Below are 22,148 nucleotides of genomic sequence, written 5' to 3'. Positions count from 1 at the left end.
GGGGTGGGGGAGGGGGGCATCGCCCCGCCTGTGCCAGGCGTGTGCCAGGCGTGTGCCAGGCGTGTGCCAGGCGTGTGCCAGGCGTGTGCCGCGTGTTCCGCAGGGGCGCTGCCGATGGAGGAGCTGCTGCAGCAGTACGCCGGCGCCTTCGCCGACTCCGACTGCGACTCCCCCCCCGGCGCCAGCAGCACCCGCTCGGGTAGGGGCACCCATGGGTGCTGGGGGGGTGGGGACGGGGACACCATCCTCGGGGGGCACATGGGGTGGCGGGCACCCCCCTGGGGGCTCTAAGGTCATTTATGGGTGCTGTAGGTCCCTACCTGAGTGCTATAGATCCCTACCTGGGTGGTCTAGGGCCATTTATGGGTGCTATAGGGTCCTTTATGGGTGGTATAGGGCTCCCCCCAGGTGCTATAGGGCCCTTTATGGGTGCTATAGAGCCATTTGTGGGTGCTATAGGGCTCCCCCCGGGTGCTATAGGGCTCCTCCCAGGTGCTATAGGGCCCTTTATGGGTGCTATAGAGCCATTTGTGGGTGCTATAGGGCTCCCCCCAGGTGCTATAGGGCCCTTTATGGGTGCTATAGAGCCGTTTATGGGTGCTATAGGGCTCCCCCCGGGTGCTATAGGGCTCCTCCCAGGTGCTATAGGGCCCTTTATGGGTGCTATAGAGCCATTTGTGGGTGCTATAGGGCTCCCCCCAGGTGCTATAGATCCATTTATGGGTGCTATAGAGCTGTGGATGGGTGCTATAGAGTTGTTCCTGCGCGCTGTAGGGCCATTTATGGGTGCTATAGGGCTCCCCTCAGGTGCTATAGATCCATTTATGGGTGCTATATAGCTGTTTATGGGTGCTATAGAGTTGTCCCTGCACGCTGTAGGGCCGTTTATGGGTGCTATAGGGCTCCCCCCAGGTGCTATAGGGCCATTTATGGGTGCTATAGAGCCGTTTATGGGTGCTATAGGGCTGTTTACGGGTGCTGTAGGGCTCCCCCCAGATGCTATAGGGCCGTTTATGGGTGCTATAGGGCCGGTTATGGGTGCTATAGAGCTCTTTATGAGTATTATAGGGCTCCCGCCGGGTGCTATAGGGCTCCCTCTGGGTGCTATAGAGCCATTTATGGGTGCTATAGGGCTCCCCCCGGGTGCTATAGAGCCATTTATGGGTGCTATAGGGCTCCCCCCGGGTGCTATAGGGCTCCCTCTGGGTGCTATAGAGCCATTTATGGGTGCTATAGGGCTCCCCCCGGGTGCTATAGGGCTCCCTCTGGGTGCTATAGGGCCATTTATGGGTGCTATAGGGCTCCCCCCGCATGCTATAGGGCTCCCTCTGGGTGCTATAGGGCCATTTATGGGTGCTATAGGGCTCCCCCCAGGTGCTATAGGGCTCTCTCTGGGTGCTATAGGGCCATTTATGGGTGCTATAGGGCTCCCCCCAGGTGCTATAGGGCTCTCTCTGGGTGCTATAGGGCCATTTATGGGTGCTATAGGGCTCCCCCCGCGTGCTATAGGGCTCCCCCCGGGTGCTATAGGGCTCCCTCTGGGTGCTATAGAGCCATTTATGGGTGCTATAGGGCTCCCTCTGGGTGCTATAGGGCTCCCTCTGGGTGCTATAGAGCCATTTATGGGTGCTATAGGGCTCCCCCCGCGTGCTATAGGGCTCCCTCTGGGTGCTATAGAGCCATTTATGGGTGCTATAGGGCTCTCTCTGGGTGCTATAGGGCTACCTCTGGGTGCTATAGAGCCATTTATGGGTGCTATAGGGCTCCCTCTGGGTGCTATAGGGCTGTCCCTGGGTGCTGCAGGAGCTGTGGGTGTCATAGGGTCCCCCGCGGGTGCTCTGGGACCCCCTGTATGTTATAGGGACCTGGAAGGTGCTATGGGACCATTTATGGGTGCTATAGAGGTGTCCCTGGGCGCTGTGGGGCCACCCATGGGTGCCATAGGGTCTCCCTTTGGTGCCGTAAGGCCACCCCTGGGTGCTATGTTCCCCTCCCAAATGCCATAGGGCTACTCCGGGTGACGATGAGCCACCCATGGGTGCTCTAGGACCACCTATGGATCCTATAGAGTTACCCCTGGGTGCTATGGAGCTGTCCTTGCTCGCTTTGGGGCCACCCATGGGTGCCATAGGGTCTCCCCAGTGCAATAGGGCCACCCCTGGGTGCTATAGAGTGGGTGTCACAGGGTCACTCTTGGGTGCTATAGGGGTGTCCCCGGGTGCTATAGGACCTCATTGGGTGCTATGGGGTCATTCTGAGGTGCTGTAGGGCCACCTATAGGTCCTAGAGACCCCCCCAAGTGCCATAGGGTCACCCACGGGTGCCACAGAGCCACCCCTGGGTCCTAGAGACCCCCCCAGGTGCCATAGGGTCACCCACGGGTGCCACAGAGCCACCCCTGGGTCCTAGAGACCCCCCCAGGTGCCATAGGGTCACCCACGGGTGCCACAGAGCCACCCCTGGGTCCTAGAGACCCTCCCAGGTGCCATAGGGTCACCCATGGGTGCCACAGAGCCACCCCTGGGTCCTAGAGACCCTCCCAGGTGCCATAGGGTCACCCACGGGTGCCACAGAGCCGCCCCTGGGTCCTAGAGACCTTCTCCAGGTGCCACAGGGTCACCCATGGGTGCCACAGAGCCACCCCTGGGTCCTAGAGACCCCCCCAGGTGCCATAGGGTCACCCATGGGTGCCACAGAGCCACCCCTGGGTCCTAGAGACCCTCCCAGGTGCCATAGGGTCACCCATGGGTGCCACAGAGCCACCCCTGGGTCCTAGAGACCCCCCCAGGTGCCATAGGGTCACCCATGGGTGCCACAGAGCCACCCCTGGGTCCTAGAGACCTTCTCCAGGTGCCATAGGGTCACCCAGGGGTGCCACAGAGCTACCCCTAGGTCCTAGAGACCCCCCCAGGTGCCATAGGGTCACCCATGGGTGCCACAGAGCCACCCCTGGGTCCTGGAGATCCCCCCAGGTGCCATAGGGTCACCCATGGGTGCCACAGAGCCACCCCTGGGTCCTAGAGACCCCCCCAGGTGCCATAGGGTCACCCATGGGTGCCACAGAGCCACCCCTGGGTCCTGGAGATCCCCCCAGGTGCCATAGGGTCACCCATGGGTGCCACAGAGCCACTCCTGGGTCCTGGAGACCCCCCCAAGTGCCATAGGGTCACCCATGGGTGCCACAGAGCCACCCGTGGCTCCTAGAGACCCCCCCAAGTGCCATAGGGTCACCCATGGGTGCCACAGAGCCACCCCTGGGTCCTAGAGACCCCCCAAGTGCCATAGGGTCACCCATGGGTGCCACAGAGCCACCCCTGGGTCCTAGAGACCCCCCAAGTGCCATAGGGTCACCCATGGGTGCCACAGAGCCACCCCTGGGTCCTAGAGACCCCCCCAAGTGCCATAGGGTCACCCATGGGTGCCACAGAGCCACCCCTGGGTCCTAGAGACCCCCCCAAGTGCCATAGGGTCACCCATGGGTGCTATAGTGTCACCGCTGGCTCCTAGAGACCCTGCCCAGCTACCAGAGGCCCACCCATGGGTGCCACCTCTGGACCCGCCCCCAGCACCTCCGTGTCCCTCCCCCCCCCCCCAGATTCGCCGGCGGCCGAGAGCGACGACGAGGAGGAGGAGGAGGAAGAGGAGGAGGAGGAGGAGGAGGAGGACGACGAAGAGGAGGAAGAAGAAGAAGAAGAAGAAGAAGAGGAGGAAGAAGAAGAACCAGAAGAAACCGAGGCGGGCGCCCCCACCCCCGCAACCCCTTCCCCACCCTCAGGCACCCAAGAGCACCCACCAACCGCTCCCCCCCCGCCTCCCCCCGCCCCCACCCCTAAAAAGGAGATCACCGACATCGCCGCCGCCGCCGAGAGCCTCCAACCCAAGGGTTACACCTTGGCCACCACCCAGGTAACCCCTCCTCTCCCCCCCCCCCCAACACCCATAGGGTGCTACGAGGAGTTGGGGAGGGGGCGGATCACCCACCTCACCCCCACCCTAGGTGAAGACGCCCATCCCCCACCTGCTACGGGGCACCCTCCGGGAGTATCAACACATCGGCTTGGATTGGTTGGTCACCATGTACGAGAAGAAACTCAACGGGATCTTGGCCGACGAGATGGGCTTGGGCAAGACCATCCAAACCATCTCCCTCCTGGCCCACCTCGCCTGCGAGAAGGGTGAGGGGTGCCCCCCCCCACCCAACCCCACCCAACCCTACCCAACCCTTTGGGTTTCTGCTGAGGTTTAGGGAGGAGCTCGGTGGCTCGGGTGGGAGCTGTTTGGGGACTCTTGGGTGCTACGGGGGAGGGTCTTTGGAGGGTTTGGAGGATCTATCTAGGTTGTCTTTGGGTGCTATGGGGTCTTTGGAAGGGTCTTCAGGGCGCATCTGAGCACCCTTGGGTGCTGGGGGGTCTGTGGAGGGTTTGGAGGGTCTATCTAGGTTGTCTTTGGGTGCTATGGGGTCTTTGGAAGGGTCTTCAGGGCCCATCTGAGCACCCTTGGGTACTGTGGGGTCTTTGGAGGGTCTTCAGGGCACATCTGAGCACCCTTGGGTGCTGGGGGGTGTTTGGAGGGTTTGGAGGATCTATCTAGGTTGTCTTTGGGTGCTATGGGGTCTTTGGAAGGGTCTTCAGGGCATATCTGAGCACCCTTGGGTGCTGGGGGGTCTTTGGAGGGTCTTTAGGGCCCATCTGAGCACCCTTGGGTACTGTGGGGTCTTTAGAGCGTCTTTAGGGCCCATCTGAGCACCCTTGGGTGCTGTGGGGTCTTTATAGGGTCTTTGTAGGGGTTTTGGAGCCTGTCAGAGCACCCTTGGGTGCTGGGGGGTGTTTGGAGGGTTTGGAGGATCTATCTAGGTTGTCTTTGGGTGCTATGGGGTCTTTGGAAGGGTCTTCAGGGCCCATCTGAGCACCCTTGGGTGCTGGGGGGTCTTTATAGGGTCTTTGTAGAGGTTTTGGAGCCTGTCAGAGCACCCTTGGGTGCTGGGGGGTCTTTAGAGGGTCTTTAGGGCCCATCTGAGCACCCTTGGGTGCTGGGGGGTCTTTATAGGGTCTTTGTAGGGGTTTTGGAGCCTGTCAGAGCACCCTTGGGTGCTGGGGGGTGTTTGGAGGGTTTGGAGGGTCTATCTAGGTTGTCCTTGGGTGCTATGGGGTCTTTGGAAGGGTCTTCAGGGCCCATCTGAGCACCCTTGGGTGCTGGGGGGTCTATATAGGGTCTTTGTAGGGGTTTTGGAGCCTGTCAGAGCACCCTTGGGTGCTGGGGTGTCTTTGTAGGGTTTGGAGGGTCTATCTAGGTTGTCTTTGGGTGCTATGGGGTCTTTGGAAGGGTCTTCAGGGCGCATCTGAGCACCCTTGGGTGCTGGGGGGTCTGTGGAGGGTTTGGAGGGTCTATCTAGGTTGTCTTTGGGTGCTATGGGGTCTTTGGAAGGGTCTTCAGGGCATATCTGAGCACCCTTGGGTGCTGGGGGGTCTTTGGAGGGTCTTTAGGGCCCATCTGAGCACCCTTGGGTACTGTGGGGTCTTTGGAGGGTCTTCAGGGCACATCTGAGCACCCTTGGGTGCTGGGGGGTCTTTGGAGGGTTTGGAGGATCTATCTAGGTTGTCTTTGGGTGCTATGGGGTCTTTGGAAGGGTCTTCAGGGCATATCTGAGCACCCTTGGGTGCTGGGGGGTCTTTGGAGGGTCTTTAGGGCCCATCTGAGCACCCTTGGGTACTGTGGGGTCTTTAGAGCGTCTTTAGGGCCCATCTGAGCACCCTTGGGTGCTGGGGGGTCTTTATAGGGTCTTTGTAGGGGTTTTGGAGCCTGTCAGAGCACCCTTGGGTGCTGGGGGGTGTTTGGAGGGTTTGGAGGATCTATCTAGGTTGTCTTTGGGTGCTATGGGGTCTTTGGAAGGGTCTTTAGGGCCCATCTGAGCACCCTTGGGTGCTGGGGGGTCTTTGGAGGGTCTTTAGGGCCCATCTGAGCACCCTTGGGTACTGTGGGGTCTTTGGAGGGTCTTCAGGGCCCATCTGAGCACCCTTGGGTGCTGGGGGGTGTTTGGAGGGTTTGGAGGGTCTATCTAGGTTGTCTTTGGGTGCTATGGGGTCTTTGGAAGGGTCTTCAGGGCCCATCTGAGCACCCTTGGGTGCTGGGGGGTCTTTATAGGGTCTTTGTAGGGGTTTTGGAGCCTGTCAGAGCACCCTTGGGTACTGTGGGGTCTTTGGAGGGTTTGGAGGGTCTATCTAGGTTGTCCTTGGGGGTCGGGGGGGTGTTTGGAGGGTCTTCAGGGCCCATTTGAGCACCCTTGGGTGCTGGGGGGTGTTTGGAGGGTTTGGAGGGTCTATCTAGGTTGTCCTTGGGTGCTATGGGGTCTTTGGAAGGGTCTTCAGGGCATATCTGAGCACCCTTGGGTGCTGGGGGGTCTATATAGGGTCTTTGTAGGGGTTTTGGAGCCTGTCAGAGCACCCTTGGGTGCTGGGGGGTCTTTGGAGGGTCTTTAGGGCCCATCTGAGCACCCTTGGGTGCTGGGGGGTCTTTATAGGGTCTTTGTAGGGGTTTTGGAGCCTGTCAGAGCACCCTTGGGTGCTGGGGGGTCTTTGGAGGGTCTTTAGGGCCCATCTGAGCACCCTTGGGTGCTGGGGGGTCTTTATAGGGTCTTTGTAGGGGTTTTGGAGCCTGTCAGAGCACCCTTGGGTGCTGGGGGGTGTTTGGAGGGTTTGGAGGGTCTATCTAGGTTGTCCTTGGGTGCTATGGGGTCTTTGGAAGGGTCTTCAGGGCCCATCTGAGCACCCTTGGGTGCTGGGGGGTGTTTGGAGGGTCTATCTAGGTTGTCCTTGGGTGCTATGGGGTCTTTGGAAGGGTCTTCAGGGCCCATCTGAGCACCCTTGGGTGCTGGGGGGTCTTTGGAGGGTTTGGAGCGTCTATCTAGGTTGTCTTTGGGTGCTATGGGGTCTTTGGAAGGGTCTTCAGGGCCCATCTGAGCACCCTTGGGTGCTGGGGGGTGTTTGGAGGGTCTATCTAGGTTGTCCTTGGGTGCTATGGGGTCTTTGGAGGGTCTTCAGGGCCCATCTGAGCACCCTTGGGTGCTGTGGGGTCTATATAGGGTCTTTGTAGGGGTTTTGGAGCCTGTCAGAGCACCCTTGGGTGCTGGGGGGTCTTTGGAGGGTCTTTAGGGCCCATCTGAGCACCCTTGGGTGCTGGGGGGTCTTATAGGGTCTTTGTAGGGGTTTTGGAGCCTGTCAGAGCACGCTTGGGTGCTGGGGGGTCTTTGGAGGGTTTGGAGGATCTATCTAGGTTGTCCTTGGGTGCTATGGGGTCTTTGGAAGGGTCTTCAGGGCCCATCTGAGCACCCTTGGGTGCTGGGGGGTCTATATAGGGTCTTTGTAGGGGTTTTGGAGCCTGTCAGAGCACCCTTGGGTGCTGGGGGGTCTTTAGAGGGTCTTCAGGGCCCATTTGAGCACCCTTGGGTACTACGGGAGGGTGTTTGGAGGGTTTGGAGGGTCTATCTAGGTTTCCTTGGGTGCTATGGGGTCTTTGGAGGGTCTTCAGGGCCCATCTGAGCACCCTTGGGTGCTGGGGGGTCTATATAGGGTCTTTGTAGGGGTTTTGGAGCCTGTCAGAGCACCCTTGGGTGCTGGGGGGTCTTTGGAGGGTCTTCAGGGCCCATCTGAGCGCCCTTGGGTGCTGCAAAGTCTTTGTAGGGTCTTTGTAGGGATTTTGGAGCCTGTCAGAGCACCCTTGGGTGCTGGGCGGTCTTTGGAGGGTCTTTAGGGCCCTTTTTGGTGCTCCCTGAGCACCCTTAAATGCTGTGGGGACTTGGAGTGGTCTGTAGGTCCCCGCAGGCTCCCCAGGCACCCATGGGTGCTCTAAGTTTCTTACAGGATCCATAGGTCCCCATGGGCTCGCCGAGCACCTATGGTGGTGTTGGTTCTTTATGGAGTCTGTAGGTTCTCATGGGTTCCCCGATCACCCATGGGTGCTCTTGGCTTCTTATAGGATCTGTAGGTCCCCACAGGCTCCCCCAGCACCCATGGGTGCTGTAGGCTCCTTGTAGGATCTGTAGGTCCCCATGGGCTCCCCCAGCACCCATGGGTGCTGTAGGCTCTTTGTAGGATCTCTAGGTCCCCATGGGCTCCCCCAGCACCCCTGGGTGCTGTAGGCTTCTCGTAGGATCTGTTGGTCCCCATGGGCTTTGCCAGCACCCATGGGTGCTGTAGTCTGCTTGTAGATTCTGTAAGTCTCCGTGGGTTTCCTGAGCACCCACGTGTCCCGTAGTCTCCTCGTAGGATCTCTAGGTCCTCATAGCTCCATCAGCACCTATGGGTGCTGTACGCTCCTCATAAGATCTGTTGGACCCCATGGGCTCCACCAGCACCCATGGGTGCTGTAGGCTCCTTGTAGGATCTTTAGGCTCCCATGGGCTCTCCCAGCACCCATGCGTGTTATAGGCTCCTTGTAGGATCTTTAGGTCCCCATGGGCGCCCTCAACACCCATGTGTCCTGTAGGCTCCTTGTAGGATCTTTAGGTCCCCATGGGCTGTGCCAGCACCCATGGGTGCTGTAGGCTCCTTGTAGGATCTGTAGGTCCCCATGGGCTCCCTGAGCACCCATGGGTGCTGTAGGCTCCTTGTAGGATCTGTAGGTCCCCATGGGCTCTCCAAGCACCTACAGTTCTGTGGGTTCCTTATAGGATCTGTAGATTGTCACAGGCTTCGCCAAGCACCCATGGGTGCTGTAGGCTGCTTGTAGGATCTGTTGGTCCCCATGGGCTCCCCCAGCACCCATGGGTGCTGTAGGCTCTTTGTAGGATCTCTAGGTCCCCATGGGCTCCCCCAGCACCCATGGGTGCTGTAGGCTTCTCGTAGGATCTGTTGGTCCCCATGGGCTTTGCCAGCACCCATGGGTGCTGTAGTCTCCTTGTAGATTCTGTAAGTCTCCGTGGGTTTCCTGAGCACCCACGTGTCCCGTAGTCTCCTCGTAGGATCTCTAGGTCCTCATAGCTCCACCAGCACCCATGGGTGCTGTAGGCTCCTTGTAGGATCTTTAGGTTCCCATGGGCTCTCCCAGCACCCACGGGTGTTATAGGCTCCTTGTAGGATCTTTAGGTCCCCATGGGCGCCCTCAACACCCATGTGTCCTGTAGGCTCCTTATAGGATCTTTAGGTCCCCATGGGCTCCCCCAGCACCCATGGGTGCTGTAGGCTCCTTGTAGGATCTTTAGGTTCCCATGGGCTCCCTGAGCACCCATGGGTGCTGTAGGCTCCTTGTAGGATCTTTAGGTCCCCATGGGCTCCCTGAGCACCCATGGGTGCTGTAGGCTCCTTGTAGGATCTGTAGGTCCTCATGGGCTGTGCCAGCACCCATGGGTGCTGTAGGCTCCTTGTAGGATCTGTTGGTCCCTATGGGCTCCCCCAGCACCCATGGGTGCTGTAGGCTCCTTGTAAGATGTGTTGGTCCCCATGGGCTCCTTGAGCATCCATGGGTGCTGTAGGCTCCTCGTAGGATCTCTAGGTCTCCATGGGCTCCCTGAGCACCCATGGGTGCTGTAGGCTCCTCGTAAGATCTGTTGGTCCCCATGGGCTCCCTGAGCACCCATGGGTGCTGTAGGCTCCTTGTAGGATCTATTGGTCCCCATGGGCTCCCCCAGCACCCACGCATCCTGTAGGCTCCCGATAGGATCTATTGGTCCCCATGGGGTCCCCCAGCACCCATGGGTGCTCCTGACACCCCCCCACCCCCCCTCCCCTCCCCGCAGGCAGCTGGGGCCCCCACCTCATCATCGTGCCCACCAGCGTGATGCTCAACTGGGAGATGGAGCTAAAGCGCTGGTGCCCCAGTTTCAAGATCCTCACCTACTACGGGGCGCAGAAGGAGCGCAGGCTGAAGCGGCAGGTGAACCCCGACTTCGCGTTGTACGGGGGGACCCCCCCACCCACCCCCACCCCCACCCTGACCCTCCCTGTCCCACCCAGGGTTGGACCAAACCCAACGCCTTCCACGTCTGCATCACCTCCTACAAGTTGGTCCTCCAGGACCACCAGGCCTTCAGGAGGAAGAACTGGAAGTACCTGATCTTGGATGAAGCTCAGAACATCAAGAACTTCAAGTCCCAACGGTGGCAGTCGCTCCTCAACTTTAACAGGTGCGGGAGGGGGAGGAAAGTGGGGGGGGGGGGGCACCCATGGGTGCTGGAGGACACCCCAAGGGGGCTGGTGGACATCTCGGGGTGTTTAGGAAGCTGGGTGTGCTGGTAAATGGCTTGGGGTGCTGAGGGTGTTGGGGAACCTTGGGGGTGTTTGGGCACCCTGGGGATGTTGGGGCACCCTGGGAAGCGATGGGGAGCCTGGGGGGCACCCATGGGTGCTGGAGGACACCCCAAGGGGGCTGGTGGACATCTCGGGGTGTTTAGGAAGCTGGGTGTGCTGGTAAATGGCTTGGGGTGCTGAGGGTGTTGGGGAACCTTGGGGGTGTTGGGGCACCCTGGGGATGTTGGGGCACCCTGAGGGTATTGGGGGCACCCTGGGGATGTTGGGGGGCACCCATGGGTGCTGGGGGTAGTCCCAAGGGGGGTTGGTGGACATCTCGGGGTGTTTAGGAAGCTGGGTGTGCTGGTAAATGGCTTGGGGTGCTGAGGGTGTTGGGGAACCTTGGGGGTGTTTGGGCACCCTGGGGGTGTTGGGGTACTCTGGGGGTGTTGGGGCACCCTGGGAAGCAATGGGGAGCCTGGGGGGCACCCATGGGTGCTGGAGGACACCCCAAGGGGGCTGGTGGACATCTCGGGGTGCTCAGGAAGCTGGGTGTGCTGGTAAATGGCTTGGGGTGCTGAGGGTGTTGGGGAACCTTGGGGGTGTTTGGGCACCCTGGGGATGTTGGGGCACCCTGGGAAGCGATGGGGAGCCTGGGGGGCACCCATGGGTGCTGGAGGACACCCCAAGGGGGCTGGTGGACATCTCGGGGTGTTTAGGAAGCTGGGTGTGCTGGTAAATGGCTTGGGGTGCTGAGGGTGTTGGGGAACCTTGGGGGTGTTGGGGTACTCTGGGGGTGTTGGGGCACCCTGAGGGTATTGGGGGCACCCTGGGGATGTTGGGGGGCACCCATGGGTGCTGGGGGTAGTCCCAAGGGGGGTTGGTGGACATCTCGGGGTGTTTAGGAAGCTGGGTGTGCTGGTAAATGGCTTGGGGTGCTGAGGGTGTTGGGGAACCTTGGGGGTGTTTGGGCACCCTGGGGGTGTTGGGGTACTCTGGGGGTTTTGGGGGGCACCCTGGGAAGCGATGGGGAGCCTGGGGGGCACCCATGGGTGCTGGAGGACACCCCAAGGGGGCTGGTGGACACCTCGGGGTGCTCAGGAAGCTGGGTGTGCTGGTAAATGGCTTGGGGTGCTGAGGGTGTTGGGGAACCTTGGGGGTGTTGGGGTACTCTGGGGGTGTTGGGGCACCCTGGGGGGCACCCATGGGTGCTGGGGGTAGTCCCAAGGGGGGTTGGTGGATATCTCGGGGTGCTTAGGAAGCTGGGTGTGCTGGTAAATGGCTTGGAGTGCTGAGGGTGTTGGGGAACCTTGGGGGTGTTGGGGTACTCTGGGGGTGTTGGGGCACCCTGGGGACCCTGGGGGGCACCCATGGGTGCTGGGGGTAGTCCCAAGGGGGGTTGGTGGATATCTCGGGGTGCTCAGGAAGCTGGGTGTGCTGGTAAATGGCTTGGGGTGCTGAGGGTGTTGGGGAACCTTAGGGGTGTTGGGGTACTCTGGGGGTGTTTGGGCACCCTGGGGGTGTTGGGGGGCACCCATGGGTGCTGGGGGTGGTCCCAAGGGGGGTTGGTGGACATCTCGGGGTGCTCAGGAAGCTGGGTGTGCTGGCAAACGGCTTGGGGTGCTGAGGGTGTTGGGGCACCCTGGGGGTGTTGGGGCACGCTGGGAAGCGATGGGGAGCCTGGGGGGCACCCATGGGTGCTCTGTAACTGTTTGAGGGTACCCATGGGTGCTCTGTAAGTGCCTGGGGGTACACTGTAACCAGCCGGGGTTACCTATGGGTGCACTGTACCTGCAGGGGGCACCCATGGGTGCTCTGTAACTGCCTGGGGGCACCCATGGGTGCTCTGTAACTGCCGGTAGGTACACCGTAACCGCCTGGGGTACCTATGGGTGCACTGTAGCTGCTTGGGGGTGCTCTGTAACTGCCTAGGGGCACCCATGGGTGCTCTGTAACTGCCTGTGGGTACACCGTAACCGCCTGGGGGTACCCATGGGTGCACTGTAGTTGCCTGGGGGTGCGCTGTAACTGCCTAGGGGCACCCATGGGTGCTCTGTAAGTCCCTGTGGGTACACCGTAACCAGCCGGGGGTACCCATGGGTGCTCTGTAAGTGCCTGTGGGTACACCGTAACCAGCCGGGGGGACCCATGGGTGCTCTATAAGTGCCTGTGGGTACACCGTAACCAGCCGGGGGTACCCATGGGTGCTCTATAAGTGCCTGTGGGTACACCGTAACCACCTGGAGGTACCCATGGGTGCTCTATAAGTGCCTGTGGGTACACCGTAACCACCTGGAGGTACCCATGGGTGCTCTATAAGTGCCTGTGGGTACACTGTAACCAGCTGGGGGTACCCATGGGTGCTCTATAAGTGCCTGTGGGTACACCGTAACCAGCTGGGGGTACCCATGGGTGCTCTATAAGTGCCTGTGGGTACACCGTAACCAGCCGGGGGTACCCATGGGTGCTCTATAAGCGCCTGTGGGTACACCGTAACCAGCCGGGGGTACCCATGGGTGCTCTGTAAGCGCCTGTGGGTACACCGTAACCACCTGGAGGTACCCATGGGTGCTCTGTAAGCGCCTGTGGGTACACCGTAACCAGCCGGGGGTACCCATGGGTGCTCTATAAGTGCCTGTGGGTACACCGTAACCACCCGGGGGTACCCATGGGTGCGCTGTAGCTGCTCGGGGGGGTACACCGTATCTCCCTGGGGGTGCTCTCTAACTGCCAAGGGGCCCACCCATGGGTGCCGCCGAGCTAACGGGGTGTTCCCTCCCCGCAGCCAGCGCCGCCTGTTGCTGACGGGGACGCCGCTGCAGAACAGCCTGATGGAGCTGTGGTCCCTGATGCATTTCCTGATGCCCCGCGTCTTCCAGTCCCACCGGGAGTTCAAGGAATGGTTTTCCAACCCCCTGACTGGGATGATCGAGGGTAGCCAGGAGTACAACGAGAGCCTCGTCAAGCGCCTTCATAAGGTTTGGGGGTGGGGGGGTACCCCACTTTTGGAGGGGGGCGACGGGGTTGTAGAAGGGAGGGGGTGGTAGCGGGGAGGGGGTTGAGGCGGGTTTTGGGGTGGGGGTTAAGCCCGTTTTGGGTGTAGCTGGGTGGGGGCGACGCCTGGGTTAGGGGTAGGGGGTGACTTGTTTTGGGGTGACCCCCGTTTTGGGGTGTAGCTGGATGGGGGTGACGCCTGGGTTAGGGGTAGGGGGTGACTTGTTTTGGGGTGAGCCCCGTTTTGGGGTGTAGCTGGGTGGGGGTGTCCCCATTTTGGGGTGTAGCTGGATGGGGGTGACGCCTGGGTTAGGGGTAGGTGGGTGGGGGTTAAGCCCGTTTTGGGTGTGGGGGGGGTGAGGGTGACGCCTGGGTTAGGGGTGGGTGGGTGGGGGTGACTTTTGTTTTGGGGTGACCCCCGTTTTGGGGTGACCCCCGTTTTGGGGTGTAGCTGGGTGGGGGTAACCCCCCATTTTGGGGTGACTCCCATTTTGGGGTGTAGCTGGGTGTGGATGTCCCCATTTTGGGGGGCAGCAGGCTGGGAGTGACCCCTGTTTTGGGGTGTACCTGGGTGTGGGTGTCCCCATTTTGGGGTGTAGCTGGGTGGGGGTGACGCCTGGGTTAGGGGTAGGGGGTGACTTGTTTTGGGATGAGCCCCGTTTTGGGGTGTAGCTGGGTGGGGGTGTCCCCATTTTGGGGTGTAGCTGGATGGGGGTGACGCCTGGGTTAGGGGTAGGTGGGTGGGGGTTAAGCCCGTTTTGGGTGTGGGGGGGGTGAGGGTGACGCCTGGGTTAGGGGTGGGTGGGTGGGGGTGACTTTTGTTTTGGGGTGACCTCCGTTTTGGGGTGACCCCCGTTTTGGGGTGTAGCTGGGTGGGGGTTAACCTTATTTTGGGGTGTAGCTGGGTGGGGGTGACGCCTGGGTTAGGGGTAGGTGGGTGGGGGTGACTTTTGTTTTGGGGTGACCCCCGTTTTGGGGTGTAGCTGGGTGTGGGTGTCCCCGTTTTGGGATGTACCTGGGTGGAGGTCCCCCCATTTTGGGGTGTAGCTGAATGGGGGTGACGCCTGGTTTAGGGGTAGGCGGTTGGGGGTGACTTTTGTTTTGGGGCAACCCCCGTTTTGGGGTGTAGGTGGGTGGAGGTCCCCCCATTATTGGGTTGTAGCTGGATGGGGGTGACCCCATTTTGAGATGTAGCTGGGGTGGGGGGGGGTCCTCCCGTTTTGGGGTGTAGCTGGGTGGGGGTGACCCCATTTTGAGGTGTAGGTGGGGGGGGGTCCTCCCGTTTTGGGGTGTAGCTGGGTGGGGGTCCCTGTGTTTTGGGGTGTAGCTGGGTGGGGAGGGGTCCTCCCATTTTGGGGTGTAGCTGGGTGGGGGTGACCCCATTTTGAGGTGTAGCTGGGGTGGGGGTCCTCCCATTTTGGGGTGTAGCTGGGTGGGGGTCCCACCATTATTGGGTTGTAGCTGGATGGGGGTGACCCCCGTTTTGGGGTGTAGCTGGGTGGGGGTCCCTGTGTTTTGGGGTGTAGCTGGGTGGGGGTCCCCCTGTTTCGGTGTGTAGCTGGGTGGGGGGGGTCCTCCCATTTTGGGGTGTAGCTGGGTGGGGGTCCCCCCATTATTGGGTTGTAGCTGGATGGGGGTGACCCCCATTTTGGGGTGTAGCTGGGTGGGGGGGGGGGTCCTCCCATTTTGGGGTGTAGCTGGGTGGGGGTCCCCCTGTTTCGGGGTGTAGCTGGGGTGGGGGGGGGTCCCCCCATTTTGGGGTGTAGCTGGGTGGGGGTCCTCCCATTTTGGGGTGTAGCTGGGTGGGGGGGGTCCTCCCATTTTGGGGTGTAGCTGGGTGGGGGTCCCCCTGTTTTGGGGTGTAGCTGCGGTGGGGGGGGGTCCTCCCATTTTGGGGTGTAGCTGGGTGGGGGTCCCTGTGTTTTGGGGTGTAGCTGGGTGGGGATCCCCCTGTTTCAGGGTGTAGCTGGGGTGGGGGGGGGTCCCCCCATTTTGGGGTGTAGCTGGGTGGGGGTCTCCCCATTTTGGGGTGTAGCTGGGTGGGGGTCCCCCCGTATTGGGTTGTAGCTGGATGGGGGTGACCCCCATTTTGGGGTGTAGCTGGGTGGGGGGGGGGTCCTCCCATTTTGGGGTGTAGCTGGGTGGGGGTCTCCCCATTTTGGGGTGTAGCTGGGTGGGGGTCCCCCCATTTCACAACCCACCCCAACTCCACAATGGAGTTGACCCCCACCCCCCAGTTCCTCAAGGATGAAACCTCACCTCCACCTCATACGCTGGAACCGCCCCCCCCCCCCCCAAAACCTTCCCGCCACCTGATTGGCCCTTCCCTTAGGTGCTCCGCCCCTTCCTCTTACGGCGCTTGAAGGTGGACGTGGAGAAGCAGATGCCCAAGAAGTACGAGCACGTCCTCAAGTGCCGCCTCTCCAAACGCCAACGCTACCTCTACGATGACTTCATGGGGCAGGCCAGGTGGGTGCCACGGCCCTACGGGTCCCCACCCCTTCCCCCCGCACCTTCTTCCCTCACCCTTCTTCCTTTTTTTTCCCCTTCCCCCACCCCCACCCAAATTTCCAACTCCCCCCCCACCACCACCACCACCACCCCTTTACCGGCAGCACCAAGGCCACCCTGGCCAGCGGACATTTCATGAGCGTCATCAACGTCCTGATGCAACTCCGGAAGGTTTGTAACCACCCCGATCTCTTCGAACCTCGACCCGTCCATTCGCCCTTCATCACCGACGGCATCTGCTTCGTCACCGCCTCCCTCGTCCTCCGCGCCCTCGATCCCGACCCCTTCAAGGTGACGACGGCGATGGGTGGGGATTGGGGGGGGGGGGTGGGGATCATTTGGAGGTGGTTTGACATTTGGAGGTGGTTTGAGGATCATCTGGAGATGGTTTGAGGAGCAGGGGATCATCTGGAGAAGGTTTGAGGAGCAGGGGATCATCTGGAGAAGGTTTGAGGAGGAGGGGGGATCATCTGGAGAAGGTTTGAGGAGGAGGGGATCACCTGGAGATGGTTTGAGGAGCAGGGGATCATCTGGAGATGGTTTGAGGAGCAGGGGATCACCTGGAGATGGTTTGAGGAGGGGGGGATCATCTGGAGATGGTTTGAGGAGCGGGGGATCATCTGGAGATGGTTTGAGGAGCAGGGGGGATCATCTGGAGATGGTTTGAGGAGGAGGGGATCATCTGGAGATGGTTTGAGGAGGAGGGGATCATCTGGAGGTGGTTTGAGGAGCAGGGGATCATCTGGAGAAGGTTTGAGGAGGAGGGGATCATCTGGAGATGGTTTGAGGAGGAGGGGATCACCTGGAGATGGTTTGAGGAGCAGGGGATCATCTGGAGATGGTTTGAGGAGCAGGGGATCACCTGGAGATGGTTTGAGGAGGGGGGGATCATCTGGAGATGGTTTGAGGAGGAGGGGATCATCTGGAGATGGTTTGAGGAGCAGGGGATCATCTGGAGATGGTTTGAGGAGCAGGGGATCATCTGGAGATGGTTTGAGGAGCAGGGGATCATCTGGAGATGGTTTGAGGAGGAGGGGATCATCTGGAGATGGTTTGAGGAGGAGGGGATCATCTGGAGATGGTTTGAGGAGGAGGAGGGGATCATCTGGAGATGGTTTGAGGAGCAGGGGATCATCTGGAGATGGTTTGAGGAGGAGGAGGGGATCATCTGGAGATGGTTTGAGGAGCAGGGGATCATCTGGAGATGGTTTGAGGAGGAGGAGGGGATCATCTGGAGATGGTTTGAGGAGCAGGGGATCATCTGGAGATGGTTTGAGGAGAGGGGGATCATCTGGAGATGGTTTGAGGAGCAGGGGATCATCTGGAGAAGGTTTGAGGAGGAGGGGATCATCTGGAGATGGTTTGAGGAGGAGGGGATCATCTGGAGATGGTTTGAGGAGCAGGGGATCACCTGGAGATGGTTTGAGGAGGAGGGGATCACCTGGAGATGGTTTGAGGAGCAGGGGATCATCTGGAGATGGTTTGAGGAGGAGGGGATCATCTGGAGATGGTTTGAGGAGGAGGGGATCATCTGGAGGTGGTTTGAGGAGGAGGGGATCATCTGGAGATGGTTTGAGGAGGAGGGGATCATCTGGAGATGGTTTGAGGAGGAGAGGGGATCATCTGGAGATGGTTTGAGGAGGAGGGGATCATCTGGAGATGGTTTGTGGAGGAGGGGATCATCTGGAGAAGGTTTGAGGAGCAGGGGATCATCTGGAGATGGTTTGAGGAGGGGGGGATCATCTGGAGATGGTTTGAGGAGGAGGAGGGGATCATCTGGAGATGGTTTGAGGAGCAGGGGATCATCTGGAGATGGTTGGAGGAGAGGGGGGATCATCTGGAGATGGTTTGAGGAGGAGGGGATCATCTGGAGATGGTTTGAGGAGGAGGAGGGGATCATCTGGAGATGGTTTGAGGAGGAGCAGGGGATCATCTGGAGATGGGTTGAGGAGGAGCAGGGGATCATCTGGAGATGGTTTGAGGAGGAGGGGATCATCTGGAGATGGTTTGAGGAGGAGGGGATCATCTGGAGATGGTTTAAGGAGGGGGGGATCATCTGGAGATGGGTTGAGGAGGAGCAGGGGATCATCTGGAGATGGTTTGAGGAGCAGGGGATCATCTGGAGATGGTTTGAGGAGAGGGGGATCATCTGGAGATGGTTTGAGGAGGGGGGGATCATCTGGAGAAGGTTTGAGGAGGGGGGGATCATCTGGAGATGGTTTGAGGAGCAGGGGGGATCATCTGGAGATGGTTTGAGGAGCAGGGGGGATCATCTGGAGATGGTTTGAGGAGCAGGGGATCATCTGGAGAAGGTTTGAGGAGGAGGGGATCATCTGGAGATGGTTTGAGGAGGAGGGGATCATCTGGAGAAGGTTTGAGGAGGAGGGGATCATCTGGAGATGGTTTGAGGAGGAGGGGATCATCTGGAGAAGGTTTGAGGAGCAGGGGATCATCTGGAGATGGTTTGAGGAGCAGGGGATCATCTGGAGATGGTTTGAGGAGGAGGAGGGGATCATCTGGAGATGGTTTGAGGAGCAGGGGGGATCATCTGGAGATGGTTTGAGGAGGAGGGGATCATCTGGAGAAGGTTTGAGGAGCAGGGGATCATCTGGAGATGGTTTGAGGAGCAGGGGGGATCATCTGGAGATGGTTTGAGGAGGAGGGGATCATCTGGAGATGGTTTGAGGAGGAGGGGATCATCTGGAGATGGTTTGAGGAGCAGGGGATCATCTGGAGGTGGTTTGAGGAGCAGGGGATCATCTGGAGAAGGTTTGAGGAGGAGGGGATCATCTGGAGAAGGTTTGAGGAGGAGGGGATCATCTGGAGATGGTTTGAGGAGGAGGGGATCATCTGGAGAAGGTTTGAGGAGCAGGGGATCATCTGGAGATGGTTTGAGGAGGAGGAGGGGATCATCTGGAGGTGGTTTGAGGAGCAGGGGATCATCTGGAGAAGGTTTGAGGAGGAGGGGATCATCTGGAGAAGGTTTGAGGAGGAGGGGATCATCTGGAGATGGTTTGAGGAGCAGGGGATCATCTGGAGATGGTTGGAGGAGAGGGGGGATCATCTGGAGATGGTTTGAGGAGGAGGAGGGGATCATCTGGAGATGGTTTGAGGAGGAGAGGGGATCATCTGGAGATGGTTTGAGGAGCAGGGGATCATCTGGAGATGGTTTGAGGAGGAGGGGATCATCTGGAGATGGTTTGAGGAGGAGGGGATCATCTGGAGATGGTTTGAGGAGCAGGGGATCATCTGGAGATGGTTTGTGGAGGAGGGGATCATCTGGAGATGGTTTGAGGAGGAGGGGATCATCTGGAGATGGTTTGAGGAGCAGGGGATCATCTGGAGGTGGTTTGAGGAGCAGGGGATCATCTGGAGATGGTTTGAGGAGCAGGGGATCATCTGGAGAAGGTTTGAGGAGCAGGGGATCATCTGGAGATGGTTTGAGGAGCAGGGGATCATCTGGAGATGGTTTGAGGAGGAGGGGATCATCTGGAGATGGTTTGAGGAGCAGGGGATCATCTGGAGATGGTTTGAGGAGCAGGGGGGATCATCTGGAGATGGTTTGAGGAGGAGGGGATCATCTGGAGATGGTTTGAGGAGCAGGGGATCATCTGGAGATGGTTTGAGGAGGAGGGGATCATCTGGAGATGGTTTGAGGAGCAGGGGATCATCTGGAGATGGTTTGAGGAGCAGGGGGGATCATCTGGAGATGGTTGGAGGAGGAGGGGATCATCTGGAGATGGTTTGAGGAGCAGGGGATCATCTGGAGATGGGTTGAGGAGGAGGAGGGGATCATCTGGAGATGGTTTGAGGAGGAGAGGGGATCATCTGGAGAAGGTTTGAGGAGGAGGGGATCATCTGGAGATGGTTTGAGGAGGGAGGGATCATCTGGAGATGGTTTGAGGAGCAGGGGGGATCATCTGGAGATGGTTTGAGGAGGAGGGGATCATCTGGAGATGGTTTGAGGAGGAGGAGGGGATCATCTGGAGAAGGTTTGAGGAGGAGGGGATCATCTGGAGATGGTTTGAGGAGGAGGGGATCATCTGGAGATGGTTTGAGGAGCAGGGGATCATCTGGAGATGGTTTGAGGAGGAGGAGGGGATCATCTGGAGATGGTTTGAGGAGCAGGGGATCATCTGGAGAAGGTTTGAGGAGGAGGGGATCATCTGGAGATGGTTTGAGGAGGAGGGGATCATCTGGAGATGGTTTGAGGAGCAGGGGATCATCTGGAGATGGTTTGAGGAGGGGGGGATCATCTGGAGATGGTTTGAGGAGGAGGGGATCATCTGGAGATGGTTTGAGGAGCAGGCGATCATCTGGAGATGGTTTGAGGAGCAGGGGATCACCTGGAGATGGTTTGAGGAGGAGGGGATCATCTGGAGATGGTTTGAGGAGCAGGGGATCATCTGGAGATGGTTTGAGGAGCAGGGGATCATCTGGAGATGGTTTGAGGAGGAGGGGATCATCTGGAGATGGTTTGAGGAGCGGGGGATCATCTGGAGATGGTTTGAGGAGGGGGGGATCATCTGGAGATGGTTTGAGGAGCGGGGGATCATCTGGAGATGGTTTGAGGAGGAGGGGATCATCTGGAGATGGTTTGAGGAGGAGGGGATCATCTGGAGATGGTTTGAGGAGGAGGGGATCATCTGGAGAAGGTTTGAGGAGGAGGGGATCATCTGGAGATGGTTTGAGGAGGAGGGGATCATCTGGAGATGGTTTGAGGAGGAGGGGATCATCTGGAGATGGTTTGAGGAGCAGGGGATCATCTGGTGGTGGTTTGAGGAGGAGGGGGGATCATCTGGAGATGGTTTGAGGAGGAGGGGATCATCTGGAGAAGGTTTGAGGAGCAGGGGATCATCTGGAGAAGGTTTGAGGAGGAGGGGATCATCTGGAGATGGTTTGAGGAGGAGGGGATCATCTGGAGAAGGTTTGAGGAGCAGGGGATCATCTGGAGATGGTTTGAGGAGCAGGGGGGATCATCTGGAGATGGTTTGAGGAGGAGGGGATCATCTGGAGAAGGTTTGAGGAGGAGGGGATCATCTGGAGATGGTTTGAGGAGGAGTTGAGTGGCCTTGGGGGTGTCACCGGCACCCAGGGTCAGTGGGGTGGCTTTGTGGTGGCACTTGTGGGGGGGTGGAGGTGCTGGGTGGCCTTGTGGTGGCACTTGTGGGGAGGTGGGGTCAACGGGTGGCCTTGTGGTGGCACCTGTGGGGAGGGAGAGGCACTAGGGTGGCTTTGTGGGGGGGTAGAGAACATGGGATCCATCAGGTGAACATCTTGAGGTCTTCTTGACCAGGGTTATGGGGATGAGGATGAGATGCAGGGGTGGGACAGGCCACCCTGTCCTTGTCCCTGGCACCTGGGGCCACCACCATGACCTGTGGTGGCACTTGTGGGGAGGTGGGGTCACTGGGTGGCCTTGCGGTGGCACCTGTGGGGAGATGGAGGTGCTGGGTGGCCTTGTGGTGGCACTTGTGGGGTGGTGGAGGTGCTGGGTGGCCTTGCGGTGGCACCTGTGGGGAGGTGTGGTCACTGGGTGGCCTTGTGGTGGCACTTGTGGGGAGTTGGGGTCACTGGGTGGCCTTGTGGTGGCACTTGTGGGGAAGTCGAGGACATGGGATCCATCAGGTGAACATCTCAAGGTCTTCTTGACCAGGGTTATGGGGACACAGCTGACACCTAGAATGACCTGAGGTGGCCCGGGCCACCGTGTCATTGTCACCTCCACGCAGAGTCACCAACATGGCCCTGCGTCACCGTGGTGACAGTTCTGGGGCCATCGAGGCCATGGGGACATCCCCAGGGTTCCAGAACTTCTTGACCAGGGTTTTGAGGACACAACTGGAGGTGCAGGGGTGACCCGAGGTGGGGCCACCGACGTAGCTCCTGGTGGCTTTTTTGGGGACAAAGAGGACACAGGTGCCGTAGCCCACCCTGTCACTGTCACCAGCACCCAAGATGTCACCCTTGGGGCGGGGGGAGGGGTGCGTAAGAGCCAGAGGTGCCACCGCCGGTGGGTGACGTCCCTCCGGTGTCCCCGCAGCACGTGGACATGGGCCTCTTTGACCTGGTGGCCCTGGAGGGCCGGGTGTCCCGTTACGCCGCCGACACCTTCCTGCCGCGCTGGCGGGTGACGCGGCGCCTGGTGGAGGACGTGGCCGCCGCCCCCGACCCTCCCCCGCGCCCCAAGCCCGTCCGCATGAAAGTCAACAGGTGAGGGGGGACAACGGGGAGGCGGGGTGGCCTTGGGGCCATCGGGGTGGTGGTGGGACCCTTGGGGACATCGGGGTGGCCTTGGGGACATCGGGGTGGCCTTGGGGTCACTGGGGTGGTGATGGAGCCCTTGGGGACGTCGGGGTGGTGGTGGGACCCTTGGGGACATCGGGGTGGTCTTGGGGACATCAGGATGGCCTTGAGGTCACT

General features: G+C 59.7%; 1 protein-coding gene across 1 annotated transcript in view; it reads left to right on the top strand.

Moving 5' to 3' along the window:
- Positions 1 to 22,148, top strand: part of SRCAP (Snf2 related CREBBP activator protein) — a 71,792-nt gene that overhangs the window by 23,911 nt on the left and 25,733 nt on the right. Inside the window, exons 11-19 of the mRNA XM_075135391.1 lie at positions 104 to 199; positions 3,596 to 3,906; positions 3,998 to 4,175; positions 9,731 to 9,867; positions 9,948 to 10,117; positions 13,006 to 13,198; positions 15,547 to 15,683; positions 15,830 to 16,016; positions 21,769 to 21,939. Of these exons, the coding sequence (XP_074991492.1) occupies positions 104 to 199; positions 3,596 to 3,906; positions 3,998 to 4,175; positions 9,731 to 9,867; positions 9,948 to 10,117; positions 13,006 to 13,198; positions 15,547 to 15,683; positions 15,830 to 16,016; positions 21,769 to 21,939 (1,580 nt within the window). The remainder of the gene's footprint in view (positions 1 to 103; positions 200 to 3,595; positions 3,907 to 3,997; positions 4,176 to 9,730; positions 9,868 to 9,947; positions 10,118 to 13,005; positions 13,199 to 15,546; positions 15,684 to 15,829; positions 16,017 to 21,768; positions 21,940 to 22,148) is intronic.

The sequence above is a fragment of the Calonectris borealis genome, chromosome 39 (assembly GCF_964195595.1).
Source record: "Calonectris borealis chromosome 39, bCalBor7.hap1.2, whole genome shotgun sequence".
NCBI lineage: Eukaryota > Metazoa > Chordata > Aves > Procellariiformes > Procellariidae > Calonectris > Calonectris borealis.
Note: the sequence above shows the minus strand (reverse complement) of the source record. Positions and strands in the feature narration are given on the sequence as shown.